Below are 19,709 nucleotides of genomic sequence, written 5' to 3'. Positions count from 1 at the left end.
CTCATAAATAAAAACAAAATTCAATTTACGATTTTGTGAAGGTACTGGCTTTTAAGGTAAATTGAAAATATTCATAATATAATATTCATTTTCAATCAAATAAATTAGCAACGCTCACAAACACTGTCATAGGTATAGATTGATTTTTATAAAAAATATTACATTAACTTGTTGAAACTACTACGTAATAATTTTCTTCATATATTATTCAATATTTCATATATTACGATTAAGTAATATAATTAGGCTATCTAAAAAATTTACATTGAGTTATGATATTTGTTAAATACATCAAAAATTAAATTAAAAATTTGACTTTATAACATTTTTTTCATATGTGAATTACAATTATGTTATTAATTAATTTCTGTTAACTATTTATATTAATTCATTTCTATGTTAACCAAACACTTTTGAAATTAGATAATAAAAAGATTTCTTAATTATAGTTAAGTATTAATATTTAATTGTTAGATTTTAAAATATTTTAAATATATACATTAAATATATATATACATTTGCACAAAATATATAAATATTACAAAAATATTTTTCATTAATTTTATATAAATATATTTTATAATCTGTAAGTATATTAATATCTCATTTTTGACATTGTGCTTCTGTATATTATTTTATTATTATTTAAATATTAAAAAAAAATATGAGAAATATATATTAGGTAGATATATAAAATAAAAAATATATTCATTTAATCTTAAAAATATAATATTTAATCAAATATTTTGGATTAAAATATTTCAATAATCATTTTGTCTATCTTTAAATATTTCAGTCTTCATATAATTGATGTATTTCAAAATAATCTGTTTTTATATTCTATAATGTATAGAGATGTTTTTTTTTAATTAAGAAAAATGTTTTAATTTTCTATTATAAAGCTTTTCTATGTACTTTAAGTATTGAATAACTTTCAAATTATAATTCTTAAAAAATATTAAACTAGTCAATTGTAATAAAACGATAACTCTGGTATAGGTATCAAAACATTTATTTTTATTTTTATAATTATTTATAATTTATTTGATAACTATATTTTTAAAATATAATTAATGTAAAACATAATTTATTAAGTTAAATATTGTCACATAAGTGTGTTGATAGTATGATTCGTCAGAAATATTAATTATTTTCATATTTGACTAGTTATATAACATATCAAATTCGGCTAAACTGAAGTTTTGTGTTTATCGTCAGAGATAGGAACGAATAAAAGTATCAAGAGTAGATAGACGAATATGGTTATCGTGAAATTTAACCACTCAATGATTATAGCAAGCTTTCTCCACGAGTCATCTTGATTTTTTGACGATATTATGTTGCCCTCTGGTTCGCTACTTTCTTCTAAGTCTCCTTCAATATTCATTGTTTCATCTGGGGTATTACCGATCAAAAAGAAACGCCCAGCACGGTTACTCAATACAAATGTTACTGTTGTTACGATCCATCTTGGCGCAGAAACTTTTGTTGCTTGAAGTTTGCGCAAAAGACTAGTAATGATCATCGCTAACATCGCTAGCACCATGGAATCTCGGTAGAAGAGTACTTTAAAATAAATGTTAAGATATTAAAAATTTTTAGCGTTTTTCAAATATACATATATAACAGCTTGATTGTTATCTATAGAGATTATATTATATGATGTTATCTAAGTTAGGCTAAAAATAGTAATGAAATTAATTTTTTTTATTTAATTAAATGTTTTGTTTAAATAAAAAAAAAATTTAATAGATGCTACAAATGAAATGTATACTACATTCAGATTTTACACTGTATACGCTTGTTTTTAGTTTCAAAACTTTATATAATCGAGAAGTTTCTCATGAAAAATTTTTAAAAAATTATTCAAACATAAAATTAGCCATGCAAATTATTTTACATATATATGGAGGTGTAGATCCATTTGATGGAAGCAACCAATGAAGATCGTATATACATAGCATGTGACAAATAAAGTTCACTGCGGCAAGTGATATTCTTTCAACGGATCTCGAATCTAACCAGAGTACTGTTAATGTGATAATCATTAAAACTGAAATTTAAATAATAAAATCATATGAGTATATATTATTATTATACCATTTTCTTATGTATTAGGATTCGATTTTAGATTCGATTTACTAGACATTATGTTAAATAAATTATAAAATTCAGTTCCATAGTTTACCAACAGCAGGAGTAACAAAAACTGCATGAATCATGGAAGAATGCCTTTGCAAATTGAAGTCAACTATTAATGTAGGAAAAGTATCATTGGGACAACAGTTGAATTTTGGACTATATTTTCTTGCTGTGTAATTTCTAATTAACCATTGTTTGTGTGGTGTAAAAGTTAACATGTTAATCTAAAAATTAACGAATGACAAATAATTTTTATTTTTTTAAATACATATTTCTAATAGTATTTATTCAAATGACTATATCATTATTTATTGAATATATTTATATATAATTAACTTTTATAAAATTAATTAAAAACATATTTTTTTGAGTTATATACTCAACTCATTGTATAATATATTTTGAAGAACTATTAAATAGGAATTGCATGTATTTAGAGGGTAATTATTTTTAAGAAAATGTTTTCAATAATTAGTAAAAATTGAATAAACTGTTTGGAAAAAATATAAAATATTTATAAAAATATTTAATGTATAATTATATTATAATCATATTATACAAATTATTTTGTACTTCAGATAATGTAGCTATATAAACGAAAATTGGTTTTGTGTGTAAAATTATGTATAAATACTTATAAATTAATATAAATTTCATAATATTATTTCGATTAATATAAAAATTTTAATTAACTAATTTATGAAAAACATTTAAACATTTTTCGTTATATAATAGAATGTTTTTATAAGAATAAGTATATAATATAATAATAATAATAACAATAATAATAATAATAATAATAATATAATAATAAGTAAATTTGTATTCATTTTTTTAAATAAATCATGTTAATTTTAAAATATATATTTAAATTGAACAATTATGACTTACAGATCTTTGTCGAAAATCAAAACTAATTTCTTCACCTGTGTGAGTCCATGAACCCATATGAATACTGCATACTTGTGTATCGTATGGCCAATATGTAAAATCTGTATCGCATTGAGTGCTATATTTAATAGATGACACGCAGATTACGGTACCCGTATATGTGATTTGACAAATTGTATCAGATATGCCGGTTTGAGAACGGTCCATGTCTCCTCTAGAGGGTATTGTTATTAATAGTTCTATAATATCTTATGTGAAAGCGATTATTTGTATGTATGCAATTATATATAGATTCAAACATTTTTTTTATTAAATGTTTTTAAAAAGAAACGTATTTAAATATTTATCCATTAAAGCTATATTTCCATTATTTTTAATCTATTAAAACTAATTACATCAAATACAATATTTTATAATTATCTTTTAAAATTCAAGATGATTGCTGATATATTAAAAGTAATAAGAAAGAAAATGTCAGACTTATGTAAATAAATATTAATATTAATATACAAATTAACAAAAATCACTGTAGGAATTTTTACAACGTATAATATTTACTTACTATAATAACTTCAATTTTGATTTTATTAAATATAAGATGAAATATAAGATAAAACAATACGTACGAGTTATACACTGAAAAATCTGGTACCCAGATTTCATCACTTTTCACGCGCATTCTATTAACTTCATTGAAATCATTTGGTTTCCATGTTAAATGTTCATCTTTCCAATTCTATTACAAAATATTATTTTATAATTTACTTTAGTGAAAAAGATATTTATATGAAATTCGAAATTATACATACAATAAATATCCATGAATGAAGAATAAATGTACTAGTTCGATCAATCTATAAATATAATTTTTTTTCAATTTTATTGTAAAAAAAGTATTATTATATGATGATAAATTTATTTAGATTGAACAAAGTCTAATTTCAAACTTTTTCAAAGCACACAATTTTTTATATTTATATATTATTCAGATAAACATTTTTTACTCAATTTAAGGATAGATAAATGTTGGAAGTTTACAAATTATAAATTATTAATTTGTAATGGAATGTAGTAATATATAGTTATCAAAGAATATAAAATATGTATGTAGTGAACTTACAAAGTCCATAAACTTTGGTGAAAGGCTGATAGTGACATTAACAGCAGTACCTTTCTGTAGAACTGGTCTTATCGATTTATCATACTCGCAAAATAAGTGTCTTTTAAGTCGTAGCGAAGGGGATTTGGACCCAATTACATTACATTCAGGTGATCCTTCAGCGCGACATCCAATTAAAAAGTTTAATAATATAATAAAGATAACGAGCACCATGCTCTTGACGTTTCTTCTTTTGTTCTTGTATTATGAACGCTTGATCGAACTACGCTTGTAGATCGTAACTGATCGACGAAAACTATATATCGTACGTCGGCAACGTCAACGCCCCGTGTAATCTGACGCGGCGCCGAGATATGTCATTCAATGTAACGCCCACCACGTCTTAGTATTATATTGTCTATAATTTTATGCAATTTTCATTGACAATTAAAAAACAATTTTTAATCTATTTCAAAACTTGCTTTTATTCTTTAAGATTCATGTGTATAAATGGAAATTTAATTTATCAGGCGATATACATAATACATAAAATTTTATAAATTAATAAAATAATTAGTATTATCATTTTGGACAAATATCGTTTAAAATAATTTAAAAAATTTAATCAATTAATTTATTATTAGTATATCATATTATAAAATGGATTATAACAAATTTGAACTTAATGAATTTATTTCCAAGTTTTTTTTTGTACAGATCTATCAATTTAATAAAAAAATTTATCTTATATTGTATAGTTTATTCTATTACTTCATATTAACTTATTAGTATAATTTAAACATATTTTTAATTTATGCACACAAATATATTTAATTTTATCTATGTGCATAAACTGTAGTATTATTTAGAAATGATTTATTGAAAATAATTTTATTACTTACAAATTTATATTCTCAATCGTGTATGCATAATTGAACTTATATACTATTTATTCATATGTGTTATTCAATTATTGTTGATTAAATATCAATGTAGTTCGTCGCTTAAAGCTTCTGAACGTGTATAACGTATAATTTTTCTTCTTTATTCGAAAGGAATTTTATATAACATTTTATTTATAAGCATAATGCAACTCTCGGAATAATTTATTTTTTGTAATCAAGAAAATTTTGCAATTTTACTTGAATTTATTTGATTTATTCCATAGAAGACGGTTGTAAATGTAATTTACGTGCTATACCTACATTTTTATATCTATAGAAGTCATTATAGGGTCACTATTATCCATCATGTGTTTATTTTGTATTTATTATATATGTCATATATCAACAGAAGTAACTTCGTATGCTTTGCTTCTATTCTTTCTCACTCTGCTGTTTCATATAATCGGGTATATTAAAATTTGAATTTATTTGTTTAATCGGGTATATTAAATTTGAATTATATTTATTTGGACTTTTTCTCAATATTTATATCAACTGACTATTCTTTCCTATAGTATAATTTTTAATACATTAATTTTACTCAGACTCTTTCTTGTAATTAGTAATTAGTCTTTGTAATGCTTTTATTAAATAATCTAAAAAGTATATAAAATAATATATAAACATTAGTTGATATATTATTTAAGCATTTTCAAAAATAATGTTCTATAAGATCACTTTATTTATATAAATAATTTAGTATTATATAATAATAAGTAAAAAAAATTATTTATTACAGTAATCTAATTATTGTTATAAAAAATATTCCTCACATTTAAATCACTTGTAAGTTATACTTCATGTTTCTGCACTTTGAATTAGTAATAATGTATTAAATAAGTATTTATGGATCTGTAAATAAAAGTTTTATAATTTTAATTATAAAAACTTCTTATTTTTTAACCTAAATTTTATAAAAGCAATAGATATAATATGATTATAAAAATAATTTTTTAATGAAATCATTTCTAGATTAATTTCTTAGAAATGTAAATTATCCAGTACAGAAATATAATGCAGTATTGTATATAATAATATAGCACATAAGAAATATATATTAATTAGAAAAATTGAATATATAGTATATTTTCTAATTTATTTTTGACATTTAAAAAAATCGTGCATATTTTAAACTATTAAAGTCAAGTTTGTATTTCCTATAATAAAAGAAAAAAATTTTCAGATATAAAGCATAAATTTTTTTCGTTTAATAATAACAGATTTATTATTACCTAATTTCGTAATTTCGTAAATTTCGTACTTCTAAATTATGAATTAGATTTTATAAAAAAAATTGTGATAAATGTTACTTCATCGTTTTATCATTATTTTATTGCTGTAATAATATAATGTAATTTAGTGTATAAATAATATATACATAATATTGCTTGTAATATTATATAATACTCATTTAGACTGACTATTTCTTTTAGGTTTCATTAAACATAAGACACGTTATACAAATTATGAGCATATTCATGTAGTTAAGCAATAAAGTAAATAAATAAAAATATCAGTAAATATATTGACTCTAGTAATATTTAACTTGAAACAGATACCGAATAATAGTCACTTGCATAAATTTGTCAAAATTATGGACTTTTTTGTAATTTTCTTATGGTAAAAGTATGTATTGGTCGACGACTTAAATAATTTGCTAGATTTTATGATCTATTATAATTAGGTATTTTTAAATTATATATTATGTATCTGTAAAATATGCTAATTTTTTAAGAAATGAAACTAAAAAATTTAAAACTAAAAAAAATAATTGTATGTTTATACATAATTTTAAAGAGATAATAAATTTGTTAACTGTTATAATAGAATATATATAAAGTATTGATTATAGGTAGATTTTATTAAAAATGCATGGTTCTGCAAATATATAGTATAAATATATATAATAAAATATTAGCGATATTTATACATATTAAAAAGGCATTATAGTTTTCTAAATTTAAATTCGAAAAATTTAATACTTATAATCATATATTATAAAATATTATTTACACATTGTTCGTTTAATATTAAGAATTACAATTTTTTATCATAAAAGGAAGTAAATTATAGAAATTGAAATATTTTTATTAAAAATATATAATGATATAATAAGAAACAGCGATAATGTTGTTCTAAATGTTTTTTGTTTAAAAAGTTTTATGAATCCAATCATAGATGACAGAATTTAATTCATTTTTCTCAAATTTATATAAAGATTCATTAAAATACAATAAAATCGGATATTTTTATAGTTTGGATATTTGTTCTGATGTTATTATAAATATTTTATTTTGTTGAATGCAATGATATTAATAATATTTCTACTATGTATTAACATATATTAAATAAAAATAATGCTACATTATATATTTAAAACCATTTAATAATAAAATTATAATTAAAAATAAATATGAAAAAGATATTTGTATCTTAACATTATGGGTTTACGTTTAAAATTTACAATTAATTATTTTGTAATATAATATATAATTGATTTGCACTTTACATTATATATTTTCGCGCTAAAATATTCAATTAAATCGTAATTTTAAATATAAATATAATATACTAACTACTGCTTTGCGATTTACACTCATGAAGTTAATGAAATAATATTCATTTCTTTAGATGAATTTATTTATCAAATTAATATTAAATGATTAATAAGTAATTACTCTTTGATAGGAAGTTGCATGCTACTAGTGTAATCAATACAGCGAATTAGTATATTATATTTCAGTGCATAACTGTGCTTAAATATTAGAGTAAATTTTATAATTGATAAAATTCGAGATTGGCAAGTAAAGAGCGGTCAAGAACACTAAGGAATTTGTGTGCACACTTTAAGCTTGCAAGAATCAATATACTGTGTGGATTTTGTATAACCTATATTTGCGTTCCTTGCGTTCCATTATTATTATTTTTTCGATCAATTATAAGAAATTAAGTTTCATTTTCCCGGAGTAACATAATATAATTGTTTTCCGACATGAATGGTGGTGTATGGGAAGTTGTCGGTAAGAATAAAAAAGAGAAAAATGTTGGAAAAGTTGGTAAACTTAGCAAAGTTGAAAAGAAGAAATTTATTGAAAATGCACCTAAACTAGAAGATTTTTGTAAGTTTTTATTATTTTTATTTCAGAATTTTGTACTGAAAAGGAAACATATGCTTGTAAAAAAACTAATTGTTACTTTTAACAATTTTATTTGTTTTACACATTTTACAATTAATTTATGAATTTTATAGTTGATATATATAATATATAAGGTATTTTTAAATAAATATAAAAAGAATTAATGTTGAATACTGTGATGAAGTTTCATTATTTAAAGTATCCTTTACTATAATATTATAAATCTTATTTATTTATATATAAAATCACTAAATGGGATACTTTATAGTCATTATATAGTTAATATATGAATGTTTAAAATTTTTTAATTTATGTTATAAGTATAAGTATGTTGTATTTTAAAATTGCAATTGTACAGAAATGATTTAAAATTCAATAATATATTATCATAAGCTCTATCTTTCAATATTATATTCAAGACAAATTCTGATATTAATTATTATTTAATTTTATAGTACCCTTAGATCAAGTGAGGTCTTTATATAATAACTTAGATGGTAATAAAGAGAATAAAAAACCTGTGAAAGAAAAGGAAAGTAAAACTAAAGAAAATGAAGAAAAAAAAAAGCAACAGAGGCAGTTACAAATTGAGAAGAAAAAGGAAGAACATCCTAAAGAAAAAATACCAAAATCAATAGAGGAGGCACTAAATTGGGTATAATATTAAATTTTATATAAAATTAATAATAATGAGAATTTATTTATATTCTTCTATTTTTTATAGATTGATGTAACCGAAGTACAAAATTTATTATTAAATCATCAAGCTCGCTTTCCAGATGCACCGTTAATTTGGCTAAAGATACTTGTGGCTTTTTTAAATTCAAAAATCACTGTTGAAAAAGATGATCCTGTATTTTCTAGTAGACCTAGTACATATCCCTTAATTCTTTTACCAAAAGATTTACGTAATGTATTTGAGAAGACTATTGAAAATGCTGGTGCCTCAAATATTCAACTTTTTTATGAATTTATTCTGACAGCTATGACTACAAAAATGGTAAAAGGTGTACCTGTTGTAGGGTATAAAATATTTGTTCAACTTTTAGCTAAATATGATCCTAAACTCAGTATGGTTAATATACCAAAATTAATTAGTATGAGAAATTCTTATCAGAATAGGAAGCCTATAGGATTGTCTCTGTTGTGGTCTTTCAATCAGGGAGGGAGAGAAAATTTAATGATTGGCTTGCAAGTATGGCATGAAGTTATGTCTCCAATGCTCGAAGCAAAAAGTTACTCTAGTTATATAATTCAAATGTTGAATGATCTTCTTACATGGCATAGCGATGAAAAGAATCTTCAAACTGATTTATATTTTAATATTTTAGAAGACTTTTGCTCCGGTAAATTAAATATTTCTCAATCTGTAATTGACGAAGGAATTTTAATTCTTATTAAATTAAGGGTATGCAAATAAATTAAAAATAAATATCATTGAATTTTTTATGAGTTGAATGTATTTAAAATTTTGTTATTTACAGATTATACTTTTTAAAAATAACAGTATAAACTACAGGAAGCTTTTTGAAACTTTGTTTTTCAAAGTGACACCAAAAACACTTGAAAAATATAAGAATGAAAGTTTGAAAATGCTTTTAAATTGTGTGATACATGATGAACAGTGTTTTAATGTATGGGAATCACTTCATATGAAAAATTTATTTATATCTAGTGAATTTTTAAAATATATTGGTATGTATGTTATTTATCAATTAACAATAAATTATATATTTTATACAATTATTCAATATCAAGGTATTTTTTAAATAGATTCTTGTTGGCATTCAGTACATTTATTTATAAATACAATATCTTTTACAAATGTTCTCATTTCATTTCAATCATCATATAAAAAGTCAAAGAAGGGAAAACGAAAAGAAGATAAATATCTTTATTTATGTAGCAGTCTTTCTAAGGTAATTTAAAATACTTTTATATAAAATTAATAAAATATTTAATTCTTTAATCTAATCATGTATATAGTCTGCAGTCCTATTACAGAACTGTCAAATTTTTAAAGAAAGATAATTAAATATTTTAAATCGTAAAATTGATTCTCTTTATTTAAAAGAATTTAAATATCTAGCAAATAGAGATATATATAATTACATTAGATGTTTCATTTAGTATATTTTTTCTAAATTCCATATAACGTTTAATAAATTTTTAAAATGAATACATTAAACAATGAGTAAAAATGTTTCCATGTTCTTATTTTTTTAGTTATCTATATATATTATAAATAAATATTGTCTAAATATTTCTTTTAAAAACTATGTTATAATGACAATCGTTAGGATATTATATTATATAATCATATAAATATTATATATATATATATATATATATATATATATATGTATATGCATATATTGATGTGTAATACATTATATACATTCATTAATATATATTTCCATTATTTATTCCATTAGTTATTCTAATTATTGGTTTTTTTTTTATTGATGTATATAGATAATTCTGAATATATGTATAGCCTTTTATTTTCATGTATAGAAGTATAATTTGAAATAAACTTTTTTTAATATACTGTTTTCATTAAGTTAAATAAAGGTATTTCTGAGACTGTACATGTTGTTGAAATATATAACTTTTAGCAATTTAGAGTGATATATTAAATATTATAGGTTTTTAAGATAAGTTTTACAGATTAGCAAAATTTTCTGAATAACTGTTTGTAAATAATTAAATATAAAAATATGCATCTACAAAGATGTTTATATTTTTAAATGGTCACCAATTTTCAAACACATAAAACTGAAACAAATATCTTTATATTCATTTGTAGTTATCAAACTTATGGATTATTTTCACTGATTAGATTTAATTTAATTTAATTTAATTTAATTCTTTCCCAAAACGTTAAAATTATTTAAGTTTTGGAGAACATTTAAATTGTCACATATTTATTTATTGCTCATCTATGAAGCTTTTAAATTCAATGTACATTTATGGATTTATATGAGAATTTAAATTGGAATTTTTATTATGTAAAATAAATATACATGAATTTAGTTATAAGTAAATTTGTTTGAAATAAAATTGTTTAGTCAATTATTTAATTATTTATAATATAAGTTTATGATATTAAGTTACATATATTATATTATAAGAAATAAATAATAATAAAAAAATTACTATCGTACATTTTTAATTCAACAGTTTGTTTTGTATTTATTTTATATCTATATTTCACATTACATAAGAGTAAATTTTTAGTTTAGTTAATTTTTAAAATATATTTAACTTTGTGTTTTTATTGTTTAAATGTGTATAAAAATATGTATTATAAATTATTATTAAAGCTTAGATTCTGTAAACGTAAGTTATTTATTTTTTATAGTTTTTTATAACTCGAATTATCATTTAATTAAGAATGTATGTAAAAAGTAAAAGTAGGTTATCGCAAGGTATTGAATTTAAAAATTGATAAGATGTTTCGATTTCAATATGAAATATTAAAGCAATTTATTTATCATTGATTTTTTATTTGTATAGTTATTAATCGTAAGAATTTTAAATTACTATTGGAATACTCAAGATTAATTTAATATAAGAATTTTAATAAAAATTCTAAATGAAAAGTTGTAGTTAATGAAATAAAATTTCATAAATATTATATTTTAATTCATATTTTGTTGCAAATATTTTGAATATTTATTTCTAATAGCTAGCAATTATATATTAATAATTAATTAAAATAATTTTCTAAATGTGACTAATCATAAAATATTGTAAAATGTTACTTTTTGAATATATAAATGTATTACTTTAACGAAATACGAAGCGTATTTAAAAAAATGTCTTCAAATTATATATCAAGTAAATAGGAATTACAGAGAGATTAATTAAAGAGTAGATATTTTTATTTAAATACTTTATACATAAAGGTTGTAATCTTTTAATAACGAATAAAAAAATAAAATTAGCATATATATCTCTGGAAAGTCCAAATAAAAGTAATTGTGTAATTCCGTAAATTATTCGAATTAGACACTAGGTACCGTAATCATTTCAGAGTAATCTATTAGTAAAGTAGTGTTATAAAATGGGTAGTAGAGTAATAGCAGCAGCAGGAGCAACAGCAGCAGCAGCAGTAATCGAGTAGTGGTAGTAGTATGAGTAGTAATTATGTAGTTGTAATTAGAAAACTAGTTGGTGTATACATAAATGTGTAAAAAAAATAATTAAAAAAGAAATATATAAATTTCAATTTATATATATTTGTTGAGGTTAATTTATTAAAGCATTTTATGTGTTTTTAAATACAAATATATTGCTGCGTTATGGAAATAGTTGATTCTTTTAGTTTTATTTTTATTAGATTGGATCACTTTCTTTGATTATACTTAGACATTAAATCGGCTTTCATGAGAGCATGCATGCATCCTTACATTTGTGGGGATTCTTATGTCTGTGTGCGTGTGTGTAGTGTTTCATGTAGAATTATCAATTATGTTAAAAAATAACCAAGAGATCGAAAAGGTAGAGTAACTTTGTATATGAATGCGTGCGTACACATTCCACGAAGATGAAATTGAAAATCATATTTTTTCTGCCCTTGTCAAATCTTCCGTTAACACTGCAACGGCGTCACTTTTTCTGATCCTTTACCATTTTATTAAGTGCAGAGGCGCGCGTACGAATCGCACTAATCTATCGCAGGTTTCGTTACATTTTTCGTATGTAAGCTATACTTTTTGTTTGTAAGTAGATATAGAGAGTGTGTATTTTTTTGCCGAAAATGTCTATTTGCTAAACATTTTCTCAAAATTTTACCTTTTTCTAATAAGTCTAGAAAAGTGTGTTTAATGTCCTTGTGATTTTTATATTTATTTAATTGTAATTATTACTAATAGATGTTATGATTTAGAATTATTTAAGCATAAACTAATAAGAGAAATCGATTGATTTTATAAAAATTAAATTAATTTAATATATTTCATAAATAAATATTGAAAATTTAATATATATAAATAGGTTAATATTTTCCTTTATTTCAGATATTAGATGCTACATTTATAATTAGAGATATAAGTATTATGTATAAATATAATGTATTATATTTAATGGCCTTAGAAAAATTACTACTATGTATAAAATTATTTTATAAATGAAAAATACATGTATCTGTACTGTAAATAGGCGAAAATTTTTTATATATTTTATTTTGTGGATTTCAAATAACTTACTTCTTATGATATTAAATTAATTTATATTTAAATTCAATTTGTTTGAGATTAGTTTGGAGTAGTAGATTAAAAATACAATTTTATAAATTCATAATAAAATTTTGATAATGGTTAATTAATCATTATATTTATAACTAAGTATTATAAATGTAGTTTGTACTTTATGAAAAAATTAATTTTTATGAATTTGTAAATAATATTTCATATTTTTAGGAACTACTTAAAAGAATGTGTACAAACAAATCTAAGAAAAGCAGTTTACTTTGGAAATTTGGGAGCTTCTTTTTACTCTTCTTATTGAGTTTAATTGTTGTATATGATATTTACAAACATGAATCTTTAGAAGGTACTTTTGTAATTTAATAGAATATATCATTTTATATGTAATTTAAAATCATTGAATATTAAACAATTTAATTCTTAGCAACAAATATAGGATCATTCATAAGGGACAAAGAAATAACTACACATGTTCAAAAAACTTATGTCTTTATAAAATCATATTTTATCAAACAGTTTGAATATTTTGAAGCTAATTTTCCACAATATTATAAAACTATTGTTGATCTTTTTAATTCATATATTAAACTGATTAATGATGTTTGCCTTGTGGCAAAATCTGTTATTATACAACTATACAGTAATTTTTCATCTTATTTCTCAACAATAATCCCCATAGTTGTGGCAAAAGTAAGTTTTTATATTTTCATTTAAATGTATTTTAAAACATAAAAAACAGTCTTAATGAAATTGTGTTTATATCTATTTTATTTTTTAACTTTCAATTCATATTTTATTTATTGTTTCATTGTTACAAGCAATAATCTTTATCATTAGATTGAGCTTTATGTTCCTGGATTACTGGATTTTATACAACAAAATGCCTCAAATGGAATACAAATAATGAAAATTTATGCTGAATTGATGATAGATCAGATCATTAACAACCTTACGAAAGTAGTAAGATGGTTGAAAACAAACGTTTTTATGTTAGTATTTAAATAAAATCAAATTCAAATTGTTCTAGTTAATGGAAATTAATATACAATCAATATTTTATTATAATATATGAAATTTCTTGTCAAATTTAAATTGGTTTAAATTTATTTAGAAACATTTTCTATGTCTTTTCAAAACAATTAAAGAAAAATGTAATATTTATTAATAAAGATATACACATATTTTATATTATACATATTTAGTTTTCAATTGATTATAACTCAAATTGAATTGATAAGAATTTTTTACCATAAAATATAAATATAAGATATAGATATACTGTGTAAAATAAAATTTTTTTCAGTGGAAAATTGAGTCCAGAAAATCTACAAATTTATGCTAATCAAGCACTTAACGTAACTCATACTTCTGCTACCAAAATATATTATTGGGTGTACAAAAATATGCAAACACTTTATGAAGTTGAATGAAGAGTATTTTGAGTACCGTGACCAACAATTTAAATTAAACTCCTTTGGATCTATGTTTGTTTGTAAGAACATACGAGTTTTTTAAGTGGTTTTTTTTGATGGACTGAATTACAGCAGCCATTTTACCTGTGATATTAAAAAAGGATGTATCTTATATCTCAGATATATATTTCGATAGTATCAAAAAATTTTAGTAAGAGAATTATTAACTCAATTATGAACATGGCAAAATGTTTTATGGGACATTTAAGAATGACTGTTACAGGAATAATTATGTATAATAGAAACTTTCATTTTATTTTTTTTGTATTATGGATGTATTTCATTAGGAACGAATTAAAAGAAATATAAAATAAATAATTTTTTTTATATAAAAAAAAAAATATTAAAATAGTTTTAATTATTGTAGTTGAACAATTATTCTATTGAATATAGTTAATTATCAAGTACTATTATTACACTACTTCACTCTTACCATTACTATATTAATACTTCTACTACTACTAATACTACTACCACAATTATTAGCAAAAATAATAACAATAATAATAATATTGATTAGCAATATATGAAAATAAAACTGAAATTACAAGATTATTAAAAAATTACAATAGTAAAGTTTCAAATATATTGAGGTATACAATTCACGTCGGCACGATTAAACGCATATAGTGATATAATAAATCATTTAATTGCAAAAGCACTTCTATGAAGTTGATACTTTTTTTTTATCACTTGGTGTAAATTCAGTTTTTCATAATGTACATTTAATTTGTATACAATAAGATGCACTTTTTATTGTACAGAGTTCTCATTTGTAGGTGTATAAAATAGTATTACAATTCATATGGAAAAAAAAGTTTCATAGTATTCTTGTATATTTGATTACAAAGATATTCTTCCTCTTCATCTCTTATACTTGCAAGTACTTCCAATATTTGACTGAAATAATAAAAGTCTTTAAAAAAAATTAAAATAATTGGTTTTGAATGTAATTATAAATATATGAAATTAACTTAAATCCATTCATTTTATTTTTTTACAGAAAAGTTCACATGTTATTAATTTTTTTATATTCAAGATTTGGAACATTATATTTTTTATCATATTAATAAATATGTATATTTCTTACACAATAGTACAGGGCTCGTTTCGTCCTTTAATCATTTTATCAGGTTGCCATTTTTCTTTCTTAACTGAAGAAAATTGCGTTACAATATCTTTGGTAGAAGCATGAGTTGGCCTGATTTCACACCATGGACAATCTGTTTCTATAACAAGCTTATCCGATGGTATTGTTGTTACAACAAAAAGATTTTCTTCAGTCTTAAGAGAACTGAAAATATAAAAATACAAAATAACAATTGGCAAATTTAAATAAAATTTTAAATAATCAAACGAAACAAAATTATAAATTTTAAATTGATACATACATAAAGCAATAGAAATAAATTGTTTGAAATGCAATTCAAATATAAATACGCAATACTAAAAATAGAATATATTCATTTCAATCATTGTGTTCCAAATAATTAAAATTTTAATTCGGTTGAAAGCTATGAAGAATTATGAATATGAATATTCAAATACTATAATACATTAGAAATATAATAAAAATTTTAATAGCTACCATCCATTAATTCCAATATAGAGTCCTAGTTGTAATATACTATATGCATCTTCAGTGTTACCATCAAAAGAATGAACAACACCTGCTGGTAACCTATCTTTATGTTTCCTGAGAATGTGTACAAAATCTTCTGTTGCATTCCGACAATGTAAAAACATAGGTAATTTAAGTGTTGAGGATAAAGATAATTGCATTTCAAAATATTTTTTTTGTGTTTCCTTCGGGCAGAACTGTAATCTGTCATAGTCGAGACCCATTTCACCTATTGCTATAATTTTATTTTTATTATTAAGAGCAAGTTTACAGAAGGAATCTAGATATGCTTCTGGATCACCAGATTCTTCAAATTCATTGCATCTTGTTGGATGACAGCCGACAGTAGAAAAGAGTCTTTCTACAAAATATAGTTAAGATCAATGAAATATTTATTTTAAATCTATTAAAATAATTATATAGGCTTTTAAATACATACCATCAGTTTTTGCTATTTCTAAAGCTTTTTTACTGTCTTCCAAACTACTTGCAGTAATAATAATTTTTGACAGATTATTATTCCAGCTACGTTCTAAAACTTTATCAAGATCTGGCTGATGCTTCTGTGAACCATTATAAACACCTTGATACATGGGATCCGTTAAATTAGCACCGATATCTAAAATACATTAAAAAACTAATTATATACGGTTCATAGACCTTTACATTTTTTAAAGGCACAATAGTGATTGAATTATTCAGTCTTAACCTCAAAATAGATTGTTGGCTTTTATAAATATAATTAGAGCGCATAGAAATTTTTAATAATTATACAGTCGTTTTACCTATAAATTTCCGCAAATTAATCATTGTCCTTATCATATGTGTCAACGATTTAGCAGTCTCCAGAGCTATAATCGCCAGGACGTCTAGTAAAGATTAGCAGGTGTTCGTCTTCATTTAATCCGACACTGATCGGCGGGAATCTAACTCTGTTTTAATTTGTGTGTAAGTGTTAAAAATAGAATATCTATTAATTTTATGTTTCTTTAGAAATATCTTATATTTGTGCATATTCTTAATTCTTATAGGTTAATTCAAATTCCATTAAATTGATAAACAAGTATGATAAACAAATTAACTTTTCTAAGATATACATCAATAATAAATTATTATTGATAGTTATTATTATAAATGTACTGAATGAACCAATATTTAGCAGCAGATGATTTTTATAATATAATAAATTTCATTGCAATTAACTATTAGATTCAATTTCTATCAAATAATAAAATTCACAAATAAATATAAATTTAGTTTTATTAGATCATACGTGTTTATTGAATAATATACTTTTTTATACCTAAATTATGTAATTTATAAATAAAGGTAAATAAGTATGTGCAAATTTTTAGTAAATAATATAAATTCTAAATTAATATTTAAGAACTCTCTATTTACTTTTTATACACTTTCTGTGGTATGGTTAATTTCATAATAATGTAATGAATGATATTTTTAAATAAAACTAAAATAATCTAAATTATCAATTATTTCAATTTTAATAACACTTATATTTAATAAGATATAAACATTTTTAAAACAAATTTCAATTATGAAAAAAATAACTTTTTATTCTAATTTAATTTGCAAATAATAATTTCTTCATTTATTATACAATTATATATTACTGTAAATATACTTTATATGCATGTTTTCAGTGCATACATATTTTCATAAATTATTTTCCAATTTAACATAATTTAAACATTTATAATAAAAATATAAATATTATGTTCGATAAACATTGTCATGCTTTTAATTAAGTCAATTTTTAGTCGGTATAAATACTAATCCATGAATAAAATTAAATGACAACCAATAACTATTTAAGTATTTGAAAAATTCAAAATGTTTAATAAAATTGCTGATTTATTTGAATTTAAATATTTAGAAATATTAATAAATTTTTATTTTTTTCAATACATAAGAAAAACAATGAATTAGAATCAGATACAATTACACGTAATTCTTATTTTTTGTAAAATATATTTTAATTTATAATAGCAAAAGCTGTAATTAATATTTTATCTATTAAATGTTATTATGAATATGAATATAATTTGTTGCTAATATTAGAAAGACGATCGATATAATAATATACCATTTATTATGGAACTGTATTTATAATGTGAACTGTAATACATAAATTGAACCTATTAAAATATATTTATAATACAAACTAAATTTAGATGGATCAAGTTCTATAGAAACCTTACAAAAACATGTACATTAATTCTAATATTTGTATTCTTATGTTGTTATTATAATTTCTATTTTTATCTATATTATTATAATATTATACATATATATATATATATAGAAATTATTTCAAATTTATATTGTTCTAATAGTTTTGAGATTATTTAAATTTGTATAGATTTAAAAATACTAGAATATTTCTTAGTTAATTATGATTAATTATAAAAATTAGCGGAAAAACATTTAAACATTTAATAACTAAATATTTACAATACTTTTTATAAAATAAAAAATTGTTCAATATTGTTCGAATAATGTTATCAATAAAATATATAGTATCCCAATAGATTTATATATATATAACTTTTTCTCTATATATAATTTTTTTTTAAGTGTAATAAAATTGAGGTACATAATAAGCATATTGTACTTAAGATATGAAACTCATTTAATAACTCTTTTAATAAAGTGTGTTTTATAAGAAATATGGTAATCGTAAAATCATGTAAAATTTTGTCAAATAAAACATTTTGGCAAAAGACGATATTTTTTCTATAGCCAATGTTACAAAATTATTCTAACTATTGGTTTAAATATTTGTACACACATTTATTGAAATTTAAAAAATAGAAGTTTTCTTAGCCGTTAATGTCGATCGTGTGTAACAATTATATTATTATTGAAAATTGTTATAAATAAATTGTATAATTATTGTTACAATATAAATTTTTCTAAAGAAATTACGAACATTTATTAGCATTAGTTCTGATGTTAAAATTTGAAGATCATAAATGAGTATGGAAAATTAAATTTGAAGCATTTAAATCGCGTTATTTAGATATTTTGAAAAGATTTATCAATTTACGAATTATGATTGAAATTATTATATTCTATTATTATAAACCTGTTTTACTTCTAACTAGATAAAATTAAAAGATTAGAATTTATTATTCTTCAATTTTTTTTACTAGATAAAATTAAAAGATTA

At 21.4% G+C, this 19,709-nt stretch overlaps 3 protein-coding genes across 3 annotated transcripts; 1 reads left to right on the top strand and 2 right to left on the bottom strand.

Moving 5' to 3' along the window:
• Positions 1 to 1,121: 1,121 nt before the first annotated feature.
• LOC105360646 (neuronal acetylcholine receptor subunit alpha-2-like) lies at positions 1,122 to 4,465 on the bottom strand. The gene is made up of 7 exons (XM_011497606.1): positions 4,154 to 4,465; positions 3,843 to 3,887; positions 3,660 to 3,769; positions 3,034 to 3,247; positions 2,189 to 2,366; positions 1,901 to 2,053; positions 1,122 to 1,566 (listed from the first exon to the last, which is right to left on the bottom strand). The coding sequence occupies exons 1-7, from the start codon at positions 4,364 to 4,366 to the stop codon at positions 1,190 to 1,192; spliced, it is 1,290 nt and encodes a 429-aa protein (XP_011495908.1). The 5' UTR covers positions 4,367 to 4,465; the 3' UTR covers positions 1,122 to 1,189.
• Positions 4,466 to 7,938: 3,473 nt separating this feature from the next.
• On the top strand, positions 7,939 to 14,914 carry Tmem214 (Transmembrane protein 214). The gene is made up of 9 exons (XM_011497605.1): positions 7,939 to 8,195; positions 8,669 to 8,868; positions 8,938 to 9,621; positions 9,698 to 9,908; positions 9,987 to 10,132; positions 13,640 to 13,772; positions 13,851 to 14,116; positions 14,264 to 14,415; positions 14,730 to 14,914. The coding sequence occupies exons 1-9, from the start codon at positions 8,069 to 8,071 to the stop codon at positions 14,854 to 14,856; spliced, it is 2,046 nt and encodes a 681-aa protein (XP_011495907.1). The 5' UTR covers positions 7,939 to 8,068; the 3' UTR covers positions 14,857 to 14,914.
• Positions 14,915 to 15,627: 713 nt separating this feature from the next.
• Positions 15,628 to 17,482, bottom strand: LOC105360643 (putative deoxyribonuclease TATDN1). The gene is made up of 5 exons (XM_011497604.1): positions 17,305 to 17,482; positions 16,959 to 17,138; positions 16,487 to 16,880; positions 15,989 to 16,192; positions 15,628 to 15,798 (listed from the first exon to the last, which is right to left on the bottom strand). Exons 1-5 carry the CDS (start codon positions 17,339 to 17,341, stop codon positions 15,693 to 15,695), a joined length of 921 nt encoding a protein of 306 aa, XP_011495906.1. The 5' UTR covers positions 17,342 to 17,482; the 3' UTR covers positions 15,628 to 15,692.
• Positions 17,483 to 19,709: the final 2,227 nt, after the last annotated feature.

The sequence above is a fragment of the Ceratosolen solmsi genome, unplaced genomic scaffold (genome assembly GCF_000503995.2).
Source record: "Ceratosolen solmsi marchali unplaced genomic scaffold, CerSol_1.0 scaffold47, whole genome shotgun sequence".
NCBI lineage: Eukaryota > Metazoa > Arthropoda > Insecta > Hymenoptera > Agaonidae > Ceratosolen > Ceratosolen solmsi.
The sequence above is the reverse complement of the archived record's forward strand: the minus strand, read 5'-3'. Positions and strand labels throughout refer to the sequence as shown.